Raw genomic sequence first — 19,517 nt, forward strand, 5'->3', positions numbered from 1 at the left:
AGCTGTCTAAGGTGAAAGAAGCTGGATTTAACAACGGCACTAATTTGCCGATCGAGTTTGAAATCACTGTCCAGTTTAAGGCCCAAGTTTGAGACTGTTGACTTAAGATAAGGAGACAGGGGGCCCAAGTCTACAGGATGGAATGTACAAGGGCCACTGGGACCAAACAATATCACCTCTGTCTTCTTTTCATTGAATCTCAAGAAATTTTGTGCCATCCAGGTTTTGATTTCTTCCAGACAGGATAGGAGTGGCCTTAATGAGAAGGCGTCTTTCTTGCTCAGTGGGACATAGATCTGGCAGTCATCTGCAATCCAAAATACACATTTTTTTCCCAAGACAGAAAATAATAAACATTAAAATACTGTAAGTATTTTACCGTTGTGATTTTTTGGGGATACACCTGTATTGCAGTTTTTGGACAGTATATTTTTGTATTTTATTGATTGTGTTGTTACACGTGCATTTTGTCAACATACTTGCAGGTTCATAAAGGACATGTACCATGCTCATTTCCCAAATGAGGAATTTCTGTTATCAGGACAAATTGGACAGCGCAAACACGAGTCCGTACGAGAGAATATTTACTGTATAATTAGAGTTTAAAAAAAAAAGTGAAGGCGGATTCGGGTTGGCTTCGTGAATTCAAAGGCGGTCAGGAACCTAGCCGCATCTCTTTCGTAATCGACTCGCATGAAATGAAGAACCTCCGTCTCCCCAGCCGTCCCGCGTTACCGCGAGGAGTGGGGGAGCCGCAAGCGGGGGTTCGGGCCCGTTAGTAAGGGGAGTCGATCAGGACTGTTCCCCGATTCGGTCCTACGGATAATCAATTCTGACAATATATATATATACACGTTTTTTTTCTTTGTTTGTTTGTTTTTTTGCTTAGAACTTGAAAAGTAAGAAATTCTCTCACCAACTGCCTTGCTGCTTTTTTTAATTGTTTAAGTTCACAACAAACCTATGAATGTCAAACCTTAACATCTCTGGTTTCATCACAAATGTCTCCCAGGTTTTAATTTGAAGCATTCCAACTCAATTTCAATACAAAACGTTGGTTAATTTAAAGTGGGCAGACATGATGGACCAGATTTACTGAAGGTTTCCACCTGCTATAATGGTCACAGACTTTATTTCCCACGCAAAAGCTGATATGCTGACAGGGAGCACCCAGCACGTCTGCAAACCAGGGAAAATTGCCACACAGCTCATTTTGCACATTGTGCCAGAATAACAGAAATATTGTTTTATTCAATATTTGGAATGTGATTTATGCAAATAATTTTATTGTCATACCAACATACATTTCCATATTATAATGCATGAAAGCTGCCGACTCTCCGGGAGATCTCCGGAGCCCTGAGGAGGATGAAGAAGAACAAAGCTGCTGGAGTCGACGACATCCCCGTAGAACTTTTACAAGCTGGGGGTGCACATCTCCTCACCCGCCTCCACACCTTCATCCTTCAATGCTGGGTCGAGGAGACGGTGCCTGGGGAACTGAAGGACTCCGTCATCGTCACGATATTCAAGAAGGGCGACAAACTCGACTGTGGAAACTATCGTGGAATTTCCCTGCTGTCAACTGCTGGAAAACTCATCTGTCGTATACTGGCCGACCGACTCACCTGTCTCGCTGAGCGGGTTCTTCCGGAGTCCCAGGCGGGCTTCCGTCCAGGAAGGGGAACCGCGGACATGGTGTTCTGCGGCAGACAGCTCCTGGAGAAGTGCCGGGAGCAGCGGAGGTAGTTCCACGCCATCTTTTATGATCTGGCCAAAGCGTTTGATTCTGTGCCCAGAGCAGCACTCTGGAAAGTGCTGGAACGTCAAGGCTGCCCCCCCAAATTCATATCCCTCATCCGGATGTTTCACGACGGCATGAAGGGTTGCGTCCTGACTCAGGGCGAAATGACTCCCCCATTCCCGGTTCGGACCGGAGTCAAACAGGGCTGCACGGTGGCGCCGACGTTGTTCTGCCTTTACATCGCCGCGCTCATCCACCACATCACCCCTGTCCAGGAGCACGGAATCACTCTACGCTACCAAACTGAAGGGTCGCTCTTCAACCTCAGCCGTTTGAGGAGCAGGCGGGGGACCATGGTCACGACCGTCAGCGAACTCCAATACGCTGATGACAATGCTGCGGTCTCCAACTCCTCCGGGGGCCTCCAGCTCATCGCGGACGGCTTCGCTGCGGCGTACAGGACCTTTGGCCTCTCCGTCAACACCAAAAAGACAAAGACCCTCCACCTGAACCATCGTCCACCCCAAATCACCATAGACGACGAACCCATCGAGCAGGTCTCGGCGTTCCCTTACCTGGGCAGCATTATCCAGGAGGACGCCGGCCTCACGGAGGACCTCACTTACCGTATCTAGGCATCCCACACAGCCTTTGGACGCCTCGGTCATCGGGTCTTCAGGAATCACGCCATTTCCACCAACACGAAGATCATGGTGTATAAGTCTGTCGTCCTCCCGACCCTTCTCTATGGCGCCGAATGTTGGACCCTCTATCGGAGCAGCATCAAGAGGCTCGAGAGGTTCCACCAAGGACGACTCCGATCTCTCCTCAACGTTTCCTGGGAGGAGAGAGTGACTAATAATGAGATCCTCACCCGGGCTGGCCTCACGAGTATCGAGGCCATGATCACCCTGGCCCAACTGCGGTGGGCCGGCCACGTGCAGCGGATGAGCAACGACCGTCTCCCGAAGCAGCTCCTCTATGCGGAGTTGCTGGAGGGCACCCGTCCCCGTGGTGGCCCGAACAGACGATTCAAAGACCAGCTAAAGGGTCATCTTCAGCGGTGCCGGATTCCCCCGGCACAGTGGGCTGACCTGGCCGCGGATCGGGCGGCCTGGTGTGGGGCTGTGCGGGGCGGGGTCCGGGTCCTCGAGACTCGACGCGTCGCTGCGGAGGAGGACCGGCGAGCGCGGAGGAAGGAGAGGGCCCGGCAACCGCCCGGCCCCCCAACCCACTTCTGTCAATCCTGCGGGCGGGGCTTTCGGGGAAGACTGGGCCTCCACAGTCATCGGAGACACAAGCACCAGGAGCCGTCGCCTTGTCCTGGGGGCCGCATTCCTCGATAACGAGGGCCTCCACCGACCGATAATGCATGAAATACAACACCCAAGGTTCTAGGTTGGCCCAGTAAATCCCTAGATTTGTGAAAATACAATAGAACAAAATAAGATGAAGAAATGAATAAGATTAAAAAAAAACTGAAATCTTGATGGCCGTGTATCTTTGCACACATTCACAGTTTGAATGTGTGCAAAGATACAAATGCAGCAACGGTGTGGACAATAGAAATAAAAATGCAAGAGGCTTGAATTGTATATGAAAAGTTCCACTGTAGTCACTGATGGTGTAGTGGCACATTCTCTGGACTTGTGTGCGGGCAGCATCGGATTACTTCCCACTCAGTGACATTGTAGATTAGGGTGTGAAAGGTTGTTTGTAAACCAATGATTTACAAGTCATGCTCAACCTACATTTAATTGAACACATTACAGAGACACAAAAGAGTTGAGTAATGCTCACCAAAAATGTATTTTGAACATCCCACAAGTGAACAGGCTAACAGTTGGGTGCCATGATTGGGTATAAAAGGAGCTTACCTAAATTGCTCAGTCATTTAGAAGCAAAGATGGGGTGATGTTCACCTCTTTGTGAACAACTGCGTGAGAAAATAGTCAAAACAGTTGAAGGAAAATATTCCTCAAGATCCAATCTTGTCATCAGCACCGATTTCAGGACTCTGAGTCTGAGACTCACGACTCTGTCCACTCTGAGTCTGTCCTCTTCCCTCAAGAGTCTCTGCAAAAAATCTCATTGTTATATTTGAATCATCTCTCCTATTTCAAATGCAGATTCAGAATATTACTAAAACTGCATTTTCCACCTTGGCAATATTGCTAAAATCCTTCCCATTGAATGTGCTCGTGACGCCAAAGTCATGATTCATGCGTTTGTCCTGCCTCAACTATTGTAACATGTTCTCTGGTCTTCCTATGTCTAGTCTGCAGTTCGTACAAAATGCTGCAGCTAGGATGAGAAAGTTAGAGCATTCTACCCCGATACTAGCCAACTTGCATTGCTTCCCAGTCCACTTGAGTTGAGATTTCAAGGTTTTCTTACTTACTTATAACGTATTACATGGCTTAGCACCCTCCTATCTCATTGTTTTAGTGCAGGGGTCTCCAAGTCTGGTCCTCGGGATCCACTATACAGCCTTTTTTATCTTGTTCCTCACACTTTTTCCAAAGGATCATTATCGGGCTTGTGCAAAGCTGGCTGATGAGTTGATTATTTGAATTACGTGTGTTGAAACTTGGTAACATAAATAAAACAGGCTGGATAGGGGTGCACGAGGACCGCACTTGGAGACCCCTGATTTAGCGGTACCCTATCTTCTGTCCTGAGTATCTTCACAACATGCTGGTCTTTTAGTGATCCCGAGAGTTAAAAATAAGTCCGTGGGTTCTAGAGTGATTTCTATCCAGGCTCCGGTGCTCTGGAATGCTCTACCCATGGATATTATACCTTAGTAGAATTTTTTAATTTCCGCATTGACCAGCCTGGCTGGGTTTTAAGGAGAACCCACTTCTCTCAAGGGGTCTTCCTAGTGCGTTTCATCTTATTAAATTGACTCATATTATTATAATATTTTATCGTATCATATTTTGTTAAATGTGGCTCACTCGCATCCATTGTTGTTACCCTTTGTTGCCAGCCTCAACATGGACACCTTCCAGTACCCTGCAGTGCAATAAAGTAGGGAAATCATTTAGATATGTTTTCTTCTTTGTGACAGTTCCACCTGATGCAGGACACCATTGTGCACCATCAATATTCCCCAACTCTTCAACGGTCCCCCTCCGTGAGTCGTCACCTTACCGTGGTGGAGGGGTTTGTGTGTCCCAATGATCCTAGGAGCTAAGTTGTCTGGGGCTTTATGCCCCTGGCAGGGTCACCCATGGCAAACAGGTTCTAGGTGAGGGGCCAGACAAAGCACGGCTCAAAGACCCCTTATGATGACAAAAATATATGGACCAAGGTTTCCCTTGCCCGGACGCGGGTCACCGGGGCCCCCCCTCTGGAGCCAGGCCTGGAGGTGGGGCTCGTTGGCAAGCGCCTGGTGGCCGGGCCTACACCCATGAGGCCCGGCCGGGCACAGCCCGAAGAGGCAACGTGGGTCCCCCTTCCCATGGACTCACCACCCATGAGAGGGGCCAAAGGGGTCGGGTGCAATGTGAGCTGGGCGGCAGCCAAAGGCGGGGACCCTGGCGGTCCGATCCTCGGCTGCAGAAGCTAGCTCTTGGGACATGGAATGTCACCTCTCTGGCAGGGAAGGAGCCCGAGCTGGTGTGTGAGGCAGAGAATTTCCGACTGGATATAGTCGGACTTGCCTCCACACACAGCCTGGGTTCTGGTACCAGTTCTCTCGAGAGGGGTTGGACTCTCTTCCACTCTGGAGTTGCTCAAGGTGAGAGGCGCAGAGCAGGTGTGGGCATACTCATTGCCCCCCGGCTCAGTGCCTGTACATTGGGGTTCACACCGGTAGACGAGAGGGTTGCCTCCCTCCGCCTTCGGGTGGGCGGACGGGTCCTGACTGTTGTTTGTGCATATGCACCAAACAGCAGCTCAGCATACCCACCCTTTTTGGAGTCCTTGGAGGGTGTGCTGGAGAGTACTCCTGCTGGGGACTCCCTTGTTCTGCTGGGGGACTTCAATGCTCACGTGGGCAATGACAGTGAGACCTGGAGGGGCGTGATTGGGAGGAACGGCCCCCCCCGATCAGAACTCGAGTGGTGTTTTGTTATTGGACTTCTGTGCTCGTCACGGATTGTCCATAACGAACACCTTGTTCAAGCATAAGGGTGTCCATATGTGCACTTGGCACCAGGACACCCTAGGCCGCAGTTCGATGATCGACTTTGTAGTTGTATCATCGGATTTGCGGCCGCATGTTCTGGACACTCGGGTGAAGAGAGGGGCGGAGCTGTCAACTGATCACCACCTGGTGGTGAGTAGGCTCCGATGGTGGGGGAAGATGCCGGTCCGTCCTGGCAGACCCAAACGTATTGTGAGGGTTTGTTGGGAGCGTCTGGCGGAATCCCCTGTCAGAAGGAGTTTCAACTCCCACCTCCGACAGAGCTTTTCCCATGTTCCGGGGGAGGCGGGGGACATTGAGCCCGAGTGGACCATGTTCCGTGCCTCTATTGTTGAGGCGGCCAATCTGAGTTGTGGCCGTAAGGTGGTTGGTGCCTGTCGTGGCGGCAACCCCCGTACTCGCTGGTGGACACCAGCAGTAAGGGATGCCGTCAAGCTGAAGAAGGAGTCCTATCGAGCCTTTATGGCCTGTGGGACCCCAGAGGCAGCTGACGGGTATCGACTGGCCAAGCGGAAGGCAGCTTCGGTGGTCGCCGAGGCAAAAACCCGAGCGTGGGAAGAGTTCGGTGAGGCCATGGACGCCGACTTCCGGACGGCTTCGAGGAAATTCTGGTCCACCATCCGACGTCTCAGGAGGGGGAAGCAGTGCACCACTAACACTGTGTACAGTGGGGATGGGGCGCTGCTGACTTCGACTCGGGACGTTGTGAATCGGTGGGCAGAGTACTTCGAAGACCTCCTCAACTCCACCAACACGCCTTCCTTGGAGGAAGCAGAGCCTGGGGACTCTGAGGTGGGCTCTCCTATCTCTGTGGTTGAAGTCACCGATGTGGTTAAAAAGCTCCTCGGTGGCAAGGCCCCGGGGGTGGATGAGATCTGCCCGGAGTTCCTCAAGGCTCTGGATGTTGTGGGGCTGTCCTGGTTGACACGCCTCTGCAACATCGCGTGGTCAACAGGGAGAGTGCCTCTGGATTGGCAGACCGGGGTGGTAGTCCCTCTTTTTAAAAAGGGGGACCGGAGGGTGTGTTCCAACTACAGAGGGATCACACTCCTCAGCCTCCCTGGTAAGGTCTATTCAGGGGTGCTGGAGAGGAGGGTCCGTCAGGAAGTCGAGCCTCAGATTGAGGAGGAGCAGTGTGGTTTTCGTCCCGGCCGTGGAACAGTGGACCAGCTCTACACCCTTAGCAGGGTCCTCGAGGGTATGTGGGAATTCGCCCAACCAGTCTACATGTGTTTTGTGGACTTGGAGAAGGCGTTTGACCGTGTCCCTCGGGGAGTTCTGTGGGGGGTGCTTCGTGGGTATGGGGTACCGAACCCCCTGATACGGGCTGTTCGGTCACTATACCACCGATGTCAGAGTTTGGTTCGCATTGCCGGCAGTAAGTCGGAATCGTTTCCAGTGCGGGTAGGACTCCGCCAAGGCTGCCCTTTGTCGCCGATTCTGTTCATAACCTTTATGGACAGAATTTCTAGGCGCAGCCGAAGCGTTGAGGGGATCCGTTTTGGGGGCCTCAGTATTGCATCCCTGCTTTTTGCAGATGATGTGGTGCTGTTGGCTCCTTCAAACGGGTCTCTCCAACTCTCACTGGAGCGTTTCGCAGCCGAGTGTGAAGCGGTTGGGATGAAGATCAGCACCTCCAAATCTGAAACCATGGTCCTCAGTCGGAAAAGGGTGGAGTCCCCCCTCCAGGTCGGGGAGGAGATCTTGCCCCAAGTGGAGGAGTTCAAGTATCTTGGGGTCTTGTTCACGAGTGGGGGCAGGAGGGAGCGGGAGATCGACAGGCGGATCGGTGCAGCGTCTGCTGTGATGCGGACGTTGTATCGGTCTGTCGTGGTGAAGAAGGAGCTGAGCCAAAGGGCGAAGCTCTCAATTTACCGGTCGATCTACGTTCCAACCCTCATCTATGGTCACGAGCTATGGGTCGTGACCGAAAGAACGAGATCCCGGTTACAAGCGGCCGAAATGAGTTTTCTCCGCAGGGTGTCCGGGCTCTCCCTTAGAGATAAGGTGAGAAGCTCGGTCATCCGGGAGGGGCTCAGAGTGGAGCCGCTTCTCCTCCACATCGAGAGGAGCCAGATGAGGTGGCTTGGGCATCTGATTCAGTTGCCCCCTGAGCGCCTCCCTGGTGAGGTGTTCCGGGCATGTCCCACCGGGAGGAGACCCCGAGGAAGACCCAGGACACGCTGGAGAGACTATGTCACCCAGCTGGCCTGGGAACGTCTCGGGATCCCCCGGGGAGAGCTGGAAGAAGTAGCTAGGGAGAGGGAAGTCTGGGCTTCCCTGCTAAAGCTTTTGCCCCCGCGACCCGGCCCCGGATAAGCGGTAGATGATGGATGGATCTTCAACGGTCTCACTGCATCAACGGCTTACTGGCACATTCCATTCACATTGATTGTCGTCCCCTCTCTACAGTGAATCTTACTCTCCTGAGAACACTGTCAACCTTATGCTTCTCCGGAAGACTAAATTGTCCCGAAGTGTGATTGAAAGTGATTGGTTGCTCGTCTATGTGTGCCCTGTGATTGGCTGGCAACCAGTTCGGGGTGTCACCCACCTACTGCCCGAAGACAGCTGGGATGGGCTCCAGCACACCCGCGACCCTTGTGAAGATAAACGGATTAGAAAATGGATGGATGGATGGGTCAGCAGAAAGGCATGTGGGCAGACCTTCAAGTCCTGAAGTTCATGTGCACTGAAAACAGCTGCTACAACCTGTGATGTCATCGTTAATGTGAATTTTGTCTACATTTGGCTCATGAACTAAAAGGTCAGAAGATTTTAGTCCGTTTTTATTTATTGCAATTTTCATTGCAATGCATCCTGATTTAGTTATTATTTAGTCATAGAGGTTTAGTCTCGTCTAGTCTGGTTTTCATCTGGTGAAAAATGAAAAATGCACGTTGACGAAAATATTTTTGTCTAATTTTCATTTAACGGAATTATAACTAGTCATAGTGCTCGCAGCGCCCATTCTACAGTGACGCTGAGATGCCCCGTGTCGATATCCCTTCCTCGCACGCCCATTGACGGAGGGGAGATGTCCCCTAAGTCTGTGGCGGATATCCAGCGAGTGCCACCTTCTCACCCACTCCGAGTGGGGCCAGCAAGCCCCAGTAGCAGCCACACAGATTGCAGCGACCATGGCAGGGGCCGCGGGCGAGTATGTGTGCACGCCTGGGCATGCCCGGCCTGTTGCTGAGCCGCCCACCGCCACAGTCGGAAGCCCGCACTGTTACATCCAGCCTTGCCCTGGCTCTGAGGCAACCTGTTTGATCCTGACTGACTTGCTTGTCTCATATGAGCCATGAAATTCTAAGTCAGGGGTGCCAAAACTTTTTGGACCGAAGATCTACTTTTCAATCAACTAACCTCCCGGGATCTACCCTTACCGGGACGCGCGCGCACACACACACACCCATGATGAGAAACAACCTGAAACTGAGGCATGTGATGCACTTTTGCAGCCTGTTAACTATCGTAGCTCACACGTACCGTTTTAAAGTACTTCCCTGGGCCCTCCTAGATTCCTATTCTTTGCCCGTGCCCTCGGTGAATTGTACACGAAGCAAATTCTGAATGAGAATAATGACGATAAAAGATGGAGCGCAACAGCTCTGATCACAAGTTGCAATTGCAGACTGCTGAGCTTTGTTTTTCACAGCGGCTCTGAGATGGCTGAACATGGAGTCACTGATCAACAGTGAAGTGTGGAAAAAAAACCCATACAGTCTCTTTATGTACACCTCACTCAGCCACTCTTTCATTTTCTCCTCATCCATCTAGCCCTTCTGATTGAACTTAATAATGACTTCGGCTGGAAACTTTTGTTTTAGGCAGCATCTGGGCAGTTTCTGTCCATTACCCTGGCAACCAAGCACAAAAGTAAAAGCTGCAACTGTTTGTATTGTTTCTTTCATTACCTATTTGGTTTTTATTTCTGTCATTGTGGTCTTAAAGTTTTATGTGTCTCACTGTGCTATTTTAGAAACCTGCCTTGGGATGATGGCTGAAAACTAGCATTGATGCTAAGTCAGGCACATTTACACAGTTTAATCCCGTGTTGATTAATGTACACTGTCCCAATGAAAGAAAGAAAGAAAAACACAGTGCTGGTCTTTTTCTTCTCTACGGTGTGGTTCACCGGGATGTCGACAGTGAGCGGCAGCTTGTCCCTGTTGGTGCTGTGGTAGGGCTGGATGTGCTTGTTGTCAATCTTTTTGTCGTATTTTCAAATGCAAAGTATGCTTGGCCCTCATCACTTGCCATAGTGCATACGTGAGGAATGTGGGGATCGGCTGAGTCAGTCAGCCGGTAATGGAAGCCGAGTGAGGCCAGCACAGTGGGAGAATAAAGGACTAAACTCTCCAAGAAAGTGTCTTTGTTTAATGCAAGGCAGAACTTTTTACTGCAGTAGGAGAGGAAGAAGGCCAGTTTAATCAGCCAGATGTTGCTGCCCCACAGTCATCCTTGCCCGGATGGATAGATGGCGCAGTTTCATAAAACGAAAGCACAAAGCACCATGTATGAGGTGATCTTGAATTCTCTCGTTGCTGCTCGATTCCCATGATCCTCCATGTAACTAATAGCTTGCAGTTTAAAACTGCAGTTTAAACTTCGCAAGCGCCATTTTGGGTGGTCCTTCGCCAACCTGATGTTGTTTAGCATAATGCATGCTGGCACTTTTCACACCAACTGGGGGTGTGCCTTTAGCATCCTCTTTAACACCCAAGCTTCCCACTTTAACGTCCTTATGCTGTCCTCAGTTTCGTACGCCTTTCCTTTGTATAAGCAGTGTGTCGGCACAACATCAATCAGTCAAGGGCAGCACTCATGGAAGTCACAGATTTTGGAACTCGGTACATACACAAGATGGCCCACATTATTAGGTGCTCCGTCCATTTTGGAGAAAATTTAAGACTTTTAAGTGTGCCATATGATCGTGAAAATACGGTATGAAGAACACTAAGCGCGCTCAGTGTGGTCTCCATAGAAGCATAACGCAAGAGCGTTCAAAGTAAGTAAGTGAATTGAAAATGGCTGTGTACTTGTTAGCTCTACCCCGACTCCTTGGTTTCAGCAAGCTGAAAGGAATTCTGGGTATTCCGTGTGTTCTTGGTTTAGACATATTTTCAATTTCAACAGTACTTGTGCTGTGACTGATGACATTTCACAAGATCACAGGGACATAGTCACCAACGAAAATTCAGATAAAGAAATGACTTATATCTCACCGCAGACCTGGGAACACTTTGGGATTCTACCGGAAAAGATGAACATCGTGGCCAGGGAGAGAAGTTTGGGCTTCCCTGCTGAAGCTCCTGCCTCCGGGACGCAACTCTGGATGAATGGGTTGATAATGGAGGATACGCCACAGGTTTACCACTATTCCTATTATATGTTTTTGCAATACCACCAGACCTTATCCCAACTGACTTAAAGTGGAAGGCAGACCACACAAACCTTAAACTCGTCACCTATGAATCATGGGTCAATGGTGAAATGTCAGTGGTTAGTATGGGGCAGCTGGGTGAAAGTCAACTCTAAAAAGCCCAATTCTGTACTAGCAATGTTCCTGTTTAACTCAAAATTAAAATATTTGACCTGATTATGGGTTTACTGTTAATTTATGACAATACAATCAGTGTTGTTTGTATGTCTGTTTATGTTTGCGTGCAAATACTTCTGCTTCCTCCCACCGTCTCAAAAGCATGTTATGATCATCAAAGACTCTGAATTTCAAATTTAAATGTGAGCAGAAATGTTTTTTTGGCTCCATGTGGCAGTCTTGTGATTAACAAGTGATTCATCCCTTGGATAATGTAAAAACCTCAAGGTTTGTACTGGCAATACAGGGAACCCTGACCATTTGAAGGGGTTGAGCACCTAAAATCTGTGCGGAACCCGTTACAAATCGATGGTTCTTGCTTAAGACAGCAATGAGGAGGTTCACTTCGATTGTCAACACAGCTATGGGGGTGTCAATCCAGTTAAAAATCAGACCACACCTCAGCCGAGCAATCTAAAGAACTGAGTGCAGCACAAACCACGCCCTCCATTGGATAGCCTCCACCGCATAGATCCGAGCACTTAGTAACTGGTCTAGGTAATTGAATGGATTTAGAGCAGCTAAAGCTGGCAATCCAAGTATGTTCTACTCAAGTTAAACCACCCTTGAGAGTGCAGCCAGGCTAAGTGACGCTCCTTGTGCACCTCAAAAATTCAGTAGAACTTCGCTGGTTGTGCTCCAGACTGCGGCGGTCCTCCTTGAGACACCTGACATCCATTGAGAGCACAAGCGATGGGAAAGTTGAGATGCAGTTAAATGTCATGGTCGAAGGAAAGCTTGTAATCTTTCTGTGTACATCACACAGTCGTCATGGGGAATGTAAAGGCTCTCCCCGGGAAGATGGACGAGATAGCGGAAATAATAAGGCACACATAATAGTTCTATTATCAGAGCAGCATGATGTTCACAGAGTCGTGGCTTTGCAATCATATAGCGGACAAAGCTGTTTTACTACTTTGGATATGGATTTTAGCTGTTGGGGGCAGAGAGAAGGAGAGAGAGAGAGAGATACAAGGAAAGGAGCAAGGCTGACTGTGTTAATGATTAGTGGGTCAAATCGAGGCACATTGCTGTCAAAGTGAAACGTTGATGCTGATACAATGCGCTGCTTTCTTTTAGCATGAGGCCATCCTCCAAATTACCTGCAAGCAGGAATTTTCAAACCTACTTGCCATTGTGATGTCTATACCCCCTTCTGCAAATGGTGAGGCATGTTTGAAAGTCTGATAATGTGGTCCCTTATTTATCCTACCCACTTGCACACAGTAATGTAAAAAAAAGGCGCAACATGTCCTTTCCTCTTGCCGCAATAAGACTTTAGAGCATTGCTCTGAAAACCTTTCACACCTCTGTTTATATTTGTATTTATGTATATAGTTATCACTCCTCTGCATTTTCAAGTTACTTAGTGCTGAAAAAATGTTGTCAGGGGTCATACTAATGGCTTTGCTGCTTTTGTTTTGAGGTGTACAAGAAGAGTGGAAAAAGTGTGTGTGTGTTGAACTTTATAACCAGGAAAAGTGAAAGTGTTAAACACCCACATGCCCTCTGGGTGTAATACACCTTCCCATTCGCTTTGGAAGAATGAGGATTATCGTATTGATTCAAACACACACACGCACGTCTGTCTTCAATGTGTGTGTGTCTGTGCGTGTGTGTGTGTGCATGCGCGTGTGTGTGAATCTGTTTTTTTCACGAAAGCATTGCACTTTCAATGACTGAGCCCAGAATATATTTGTTGAAAACAACAACCACACGAATGAAATGCAATGTTTGATGATTAAATAATATATATATAAAAAGCATGTGTTGTGCTTCAAGTCACAGGTTAGGCACTTATTGTGTTCTTTATAATTCTTGTGTGCATTCTGAAGTCTTCCAACAAATGATTGTAAGTGTACGGCCTCAGGAGAGACCGCTCATAATTATAATTATATTTATAATTTGGGTCTCAGGCGGTAAAAGTTTGTGAATTATTGGTTTAAAGGACCAAGTAGAAGCCACCTGAAGGTCATACAGGACCCCGAGAACCGGCGCTACCTCTCCAGACAAAATAAAACTAATGATGCAATAGAGTGGCCATTGTCAAGTCATCATGTAAAAAAAAAAAAAGTTTATGAACAATGAGCCCCATGTGTGCAAGTAAAGCTGAACTCCCACTGTATGACATGGTTCATTACTTTATAGCATGAGACACCGTGCTTTTACACCCTGCGTTGCCACTAATGGCTTGTAACTAGAACCACTGCCTGACGACAGCACAAAACTTTATTACAGTTATAATTTACATCTTGGAGCAGGTCCTTTTCATTGGTCTGGTTGGGACATTAAATACCTCACTAATGATGATCCTGGCCACCTGATACGTGATAAATGGAACACGTGATACAGGTTGAAGATGACTCTCTTTTTCAGTTTTTTTAATGAGTTGACTGCAAATGTCCTCAAACTTTGGACAAATAAAAGTGAGTTGTTTTCATTGATGAATTCTTTGGTAGGTTGGCGACCATGCAAGATGAATTGACAGGAAAAAGAAACTACTGTCGTGACCTGAAATGCAAAAAGAGGCTTTTTGAAGTGCTGCTCTTTATGTACGAAGAGAGGAGCGATGGCGAGAGAGCGGTCATCAAACCTGCATCCTGATAAGAGGGTGTTTGACCCAACGACAGCCTTTGTGACCCGCATGATTTTGTTGCACAGAGGAAGTTACTTATCTTAGGTTCGCTTCTTTTACATTCTGAATATCATTTTGACTTTTTAATAGTTTGAACTTTCTATTAAAATATAACAAATGCTTATTTCATACAATACAATACAATACATGCTGATTTATATAGCGCTTTCACAACAGCGGCAGCTGTAACAAAGCACTTAACAAAACAGTTAACATAAAGTAAAATAAATAAACACAACACATAACATAAAACACAGACAGTCGTGCAGTCCTAACCACTTTTCCGTCACACGCTTTGTTGTTTGAAGCAGTTTGAGATGAAAGAGGAGAGAATCAAAGTGTCCTTTAACCAGTGGATTTCAGATGAGCTTTTCGGTGTAAATTACAATTGAACATATCAGCATTTGATTTGACTCTATTTTGCAATAATAATAATAACAACAATAATAATAATCATGAATCAATTTATTTAATCATATGTTTTCTGTGATGTGTGCTTAATCTTTCTGCTTGGCTCTCGACGAAGGCAGACGCTTTTTGCTCAGCTCCTGCCCTCACCCCCACCCTCTCCTTGCTCGCCACTTAGTCTTTGTGCTGTCTTTGTCTAACTTTTCTCCTAGCCTCCTACCGTATTTTCATCCGAAGAACTAACCATGGAATGAGTTGGCTGGTCTGTCGATGTAATCGACAAAAAAAAATTTGACGAAAAGAGCAGGCAGTGGGAAGCCTGCTTGCCCCTCGGGGACATTGCTGCCGGATACGCCCTTGATCCATGGAGAAAGTGGAGAACGGTGTGCCTGGCAATACTGTCCGTTGAGGATGTGGAAGACATCTACATTATCGGCCTTTTGATAGCAGGTATGCTGCTGTTTGGTGTTGGCAGCTTTCTGTTCTATCGCAAAATTCAACCGACGGGAGTGGCTTTATTGGAAGTGAAGAAGCTGCCGGTCATTCTGGATGGTTTGGCGCGAATGTCCAACACTCAGACTCAAGCGGTGACTGAGCTCAACCGCAATATAGATGCGGTTTTGGAGCGACTCCGTACGATCGACAACAACATGGAGAAGTTGGAATCCGCGCTCCGGAAAGAGATTGCGGATTTGGCTAATCGGCGCCAGTGAAGAGATACAGGCCACGGACTCAAGGCTGTCTGAAATTGTTGACGGCCGTCCCTCCAAAACAAACAACGCTATCTGGCCCTTTCCCCTGGATGGAAGTACGCATGGAATCTAGGGCCCCCACCATCACCCCCCTCCTTCTCGGCCATGGACTGATAAGCCGGGACTGTCTTCATGAGCAGACCTCGACGAAGCAGCTATGACCTGTACACGCATACACATACACAAGCTTGTCAGTTAAGCTGCGTCGCGGTCGCGCCCCCCCCCCCCCCCCTTCCCATCCATCCGCCCTCTCATTACATGTTATGTCTTGTGACTTGTTTTAACTGTCATATGCTTATTTATGTGCTTGGGTCTTTTTTTATCCTGGACTTAAATTATCCTCAGGAGAGGATAGTTCGAGCGTGGGTTTTTTTCCCCTCTCCCTACCCACTGTTTTCCTTTCTGAACTCTGACTGTAAATGTCCCTATTGCGGGACAAATAAAGGATATCCTAATGTGCAATAATGCTGATTGCACTCATCTGTTCTGTAGAGCTCTTGATCTAGATTGTTTTCTACCAATATTATTAATCACAACGCAATGTAATACAAGGGACTCTATTGACTCCATGATGATGTGGAGGGTAAAATTCTGATTCCTCAAATCCAAGGGCTTAACTTAATTTCTGGACCGTCTGCTTTTTGGGTAGCCTCCAACAAAGCAAACTTGCAAAATTGTAGACTCAACAGTTGTACTTGGTAGAATGTATTTTTGTGTTATCATGAGCCTCAGGCACAATTGATGGCAGAAAAGAATCAAATTGGTTCCTCACCAAAAGGCCAGATAAAAATCATTGACAGCCTTTTGAGTAGGAATTCTAAAACGGTACAGAGTTAAGTGGTTCATAGTGCACTCTATGACATACGTAGAAGCGGCTGAAACTCTGATAGAAAGCAAGCCATTTGTCATCAGTTCGGACCGTGACCGAAGAGAATAAAAGAAAGCGTTCTGACAACTCACATTCCACTTGAAAATTCAGTGTTTTGTGGGACTAAACAGTTGAATGTGTCGGCAGACTTTGTCATCTTATTTTCCTGACTTACTTCCCCTGCAAGTGACCTATAAGCTGCATCGGCTTCTGACAGACCACTTAAAGCTACCGTACGCTTTTATCGCACACTTCACTTTGAGGCGACATTTATTACGGTGCTGAAAGTGACCTCCACAGTGCAGGTGCATTGCTTTTGAGTGCCGCTTAAATACTTCCTTGTCTTATTAAGGTGTGAATTCAACTTTGGTTAATGAGGGGTGCATCTTTGGTGGGCTGTATAAATGAATATGTTCTGATGGTGGACAACAGTGTGGGTCATGTTTATTTCTTTCTTTTTTTTTATACCATAAATATAAACAAAGATTGGATGAACAAATAGGCAGCTGTTCAATATAATGTAATTCGGATATATTTCAAACTTCCACTGGTAAAGAACAGTCGATTTGTGTAATAAATACCCAAGCCCATTGATTTGTCAAGGTCACAATTTTTTTTCTCAAATACAAAACTTTAAATCCACGGTGCTTAATCTGTTGGAGGCATAGGCATCTCTGTTCATACATGCATTCACGGAACCTCTGAAAGTTGGAAAAAGAGAATGTTTTTTTTTTAAATGTGCAAGGAGCCTCAGATTGTACAATTCCTCATAAAAAACATAGAGTAACAACAATGCAATCTGTGCGTGAAATTGTTGCATAGTACAACAGAGGAGGCTATTGGCATGCGCACGCATGCCAATGTGTTTAATATTTGTGTGTTACATACTTAGTGTTGGGCGGCCCGGTGGTTGACTGTTTAGCTTGTCAACCTCACAGTGCAGAGGTGCAGGGTTCGATTCCGGCTCCGGCCTTCCAGTGTGGAGTTTGCATATTCTCCCCGTGCCTGCGTGGGTTCTTTCCGGGGACTCGGTTTCCTCCCACATTCCGAAAAACACACATGGCAGGTTAATAGAAAACACAAAATTTTCCCTAGGTGTGAGTGTGAATGGTTGTTCGTCTATGTGTGTCCCACAATTGGCTGGCAACCAGTTCAGGGTGTCCCCCACCTACTGCCCCAAGACAGCTGGGATACACTCCAGCATGCCCCGCAACCCTTGTGAGGATAAGCTGATTAGAAAATGGATGGATGGATATTTAGTGTTACTGATCATATCATATGAATCACAAGGTAATGCATTCAGAATTTTGACTCGACACTCCTGCGTACTTTAGTCAAAAAAGGCACACTGCTATACACTTTTTTGGCTGCGTAGGCTCTCCCATTGACTTAAGTGTGCCAGTCTGGGTGGTGCAACACTGAAATGAGGGCTTTCCCTGACAAATCTGTCAGTATGCGCATTCTCCCAGAGACTTAAGCGTCTTTCCTCCTTTGCGCTCAGGTGGCTGTACTAAGGACTCGCTCCTCTTGAAGGGGAAACTTTTATATTGCACATTTCATTCACTGGTTCTGTGCTCCGGCGGTGAGTGCCACATGGCCGAGTGTCCGCTGACTCATGCTGGGGCTTGGCATTAGTCTGAAAGACGCCGCTCACAACATCTGCTGTCAATGGAATAAGGACAATGGTGAGGTAGATTGTGAATCATTTGTTTTGCTGTGACATTGTTCGATTTTTTTGCTAAAAACAATCCCATCTGTCTTCCGTTTGGAGAAATTTTGTTCACACAATAACAATAAAAGACACAAGAGCTCTGATCGCAAGCTGCTGTTGCATACTACTGACTGCAAACAACCTCCGGTGCAGTAGAAGTATTGTTTCATACAGTGAATTGAATCGAATAACTTAAATGTTGCGTTTTGAGGATCTGAAATCTGTCTCGCTCTCTGAATTCAACAAACTGAAGACCAAATAGTTGTCACCGAACAGTATGTCAATGTTTTCAATTATGTCGGATTTTTAATAATTTTGCAATTCTGACTGAAATCATCACAAACCTCATACTTTTCTTTTACAAATATATTGTCACAACATAACAAAATACAAAGTGCATGTTCTTTTTCCAATTTACAGTGTGTATGAGAGCTGTAAGTCAGTTATTAATTTTGAATCATAACAACACATCAACTAAATTGTAAATAAATAAAAAAAACACACACTTCGTAATTTTGTTTTAGTCACCGTTGCTGCAGAAAACCCCGCCTCATACAGGGAGCATGTCTGAAATAGCAACAGTGCTATTGTGGCGATCTCAGAATATTCAGCCATAACTTTAATCCAGTTGGCTCGAACGTACTTTTAAGGTCGCCGTCATTTGCGATCTCCAGCAGTTTTGTTTACTCATTGTGTTTTTAGCGTAATCGGTCATGTGACGCAGAAGCGTGGCTTGACGTGTGTCAAGCGTGACACAGACGGATGTAACGGAGAATCCGGTAATTAAATAAAACATCTTTCGTATTCCGAAATAAATAAAACGGAATTAAGGCAAGTTCTCTCTGTGCGGCTTGGTACCAAATGCCCTGCGGACCGGTACCGGTCCGCGGACCGGCGGTTGGGGACCAGTGCTCGATGTGACACGCTGTTGTTTTGCAGCTTCTCGCGGACCGTTTGCGGACTTAAAAAATAAATAAAAATACCTGTATATGTTTATTGGTCGCTACTTCGCGGATTTTCGTTTATCGCGGGTAATTTTGGTCCCCATTAACCACGATAAACGAGGGACTATTGTATAGGCAACTTCGATTGGATTCTACCCTATGCCACAATGGAGCAGGATTCAGCCTGCCAGTTGCCCTTGACCCACTGAATGACTTTGAAAAGTTAAAGAAAATCTTTCAGCCCACAATACATTATTTCTTGGCCATTGTGTTAGGGTTAATCTTTATTGTGTGCCGGAGATGTCCACCTGCTCCTTCCTGATTGGCAGTAGGGGTGGCCCGATCACACGTTTCTGCCATCCGAGTCAGGATTTGGATTGGATTGGATTGGATAAAACTTTGTCAAATTTGGTTTTAAGTATCGGCCAATACAGACTCCTGATCCAATAAGAATAAGAAAAAGGGAGCGTGCATCTGTTTATTCTCAAATTAATTTAGAATTATGCATACATATATGTGTGTATTTTACCGTATATCAGCCTTCCTCAACTGGCGGACCGCGATCCACGACCGGACCGCCGACCTCCTCTGTCCGGACCCTCGGCAAATTGTATAAAATATTAAATTATAAAGGGATTTTTACGTTATACATTTTATATTTTTGGACTATAATCTGCGCATTACCACGATCGCTTGT

The 19,517-nt window shown here is 47.0% G+C and overlaps 1 protein-coding gene across 5 annotated transcripts; it reads right to left on the minus strand.

The window, feature by feature from the left end:
- Positions 1–1,289: 1,289 nt before the first annotated feature.
- Positions 1,290–18,171, minus strand: LOC147211349 (uncharacterized). Of its 5 annotated transcripts, none has more exons than XR_015100479.1 (3): positions 17,054–18,171; positions 1,629–2,582; positions 1,290–1,559 (listed from the first exon to the last, which is right to left on the minus strand). XR_015100479.1 is itself a non-coding variant. In XM_086107168.1 (3 exons), the coding sequence occupies exons 1-2, from the start codon at positions 11,172–11,174 to the stop codon at positions 2,035–2,037; spliced, it is 594 nt and encodes a 197-aa protein (XP_085963294.1). In that variant the 5' UTR covers positions 11,175–11,199; the 3' UTR covers positions 1,290–1,559; positions 1,629–2,034. The 5 variants fall into 5 exon arrangements, 1 of the variants encoding a protein (XP_085963294.1); XR_015100461.1 differs by lacking the exon at positions 17,054–18,171 and having other exon boundaries at positions 1,629–2,207; positions 2,371–2,690; XM_086107168.1 differs by lacking the exon at positions 17,054–18,171 and adding an exon at positions 11,129–11,199.
- Between the last annotated feature and the right edge of the window lie 1,346 nt (positions 18,172–19,517).

The sequence above is a fragment of the Hippocampus guttulatus genome, chromosome 1, assembly GCF_054856545.1.
Source record: "Hippocampus guttulatus isolate MCC_2025c chromosome 1, RoL_Hgut_1.0, whole genome shotgun sequence".
Classification (NCBI taxonomy): domain Eukaryota; kingdom Metazoa; phylum Chordata; class Actinopteri; order Syngnathiformes; family Syngnathidae; genus Hippocampus; species Hippocampus guttulatus.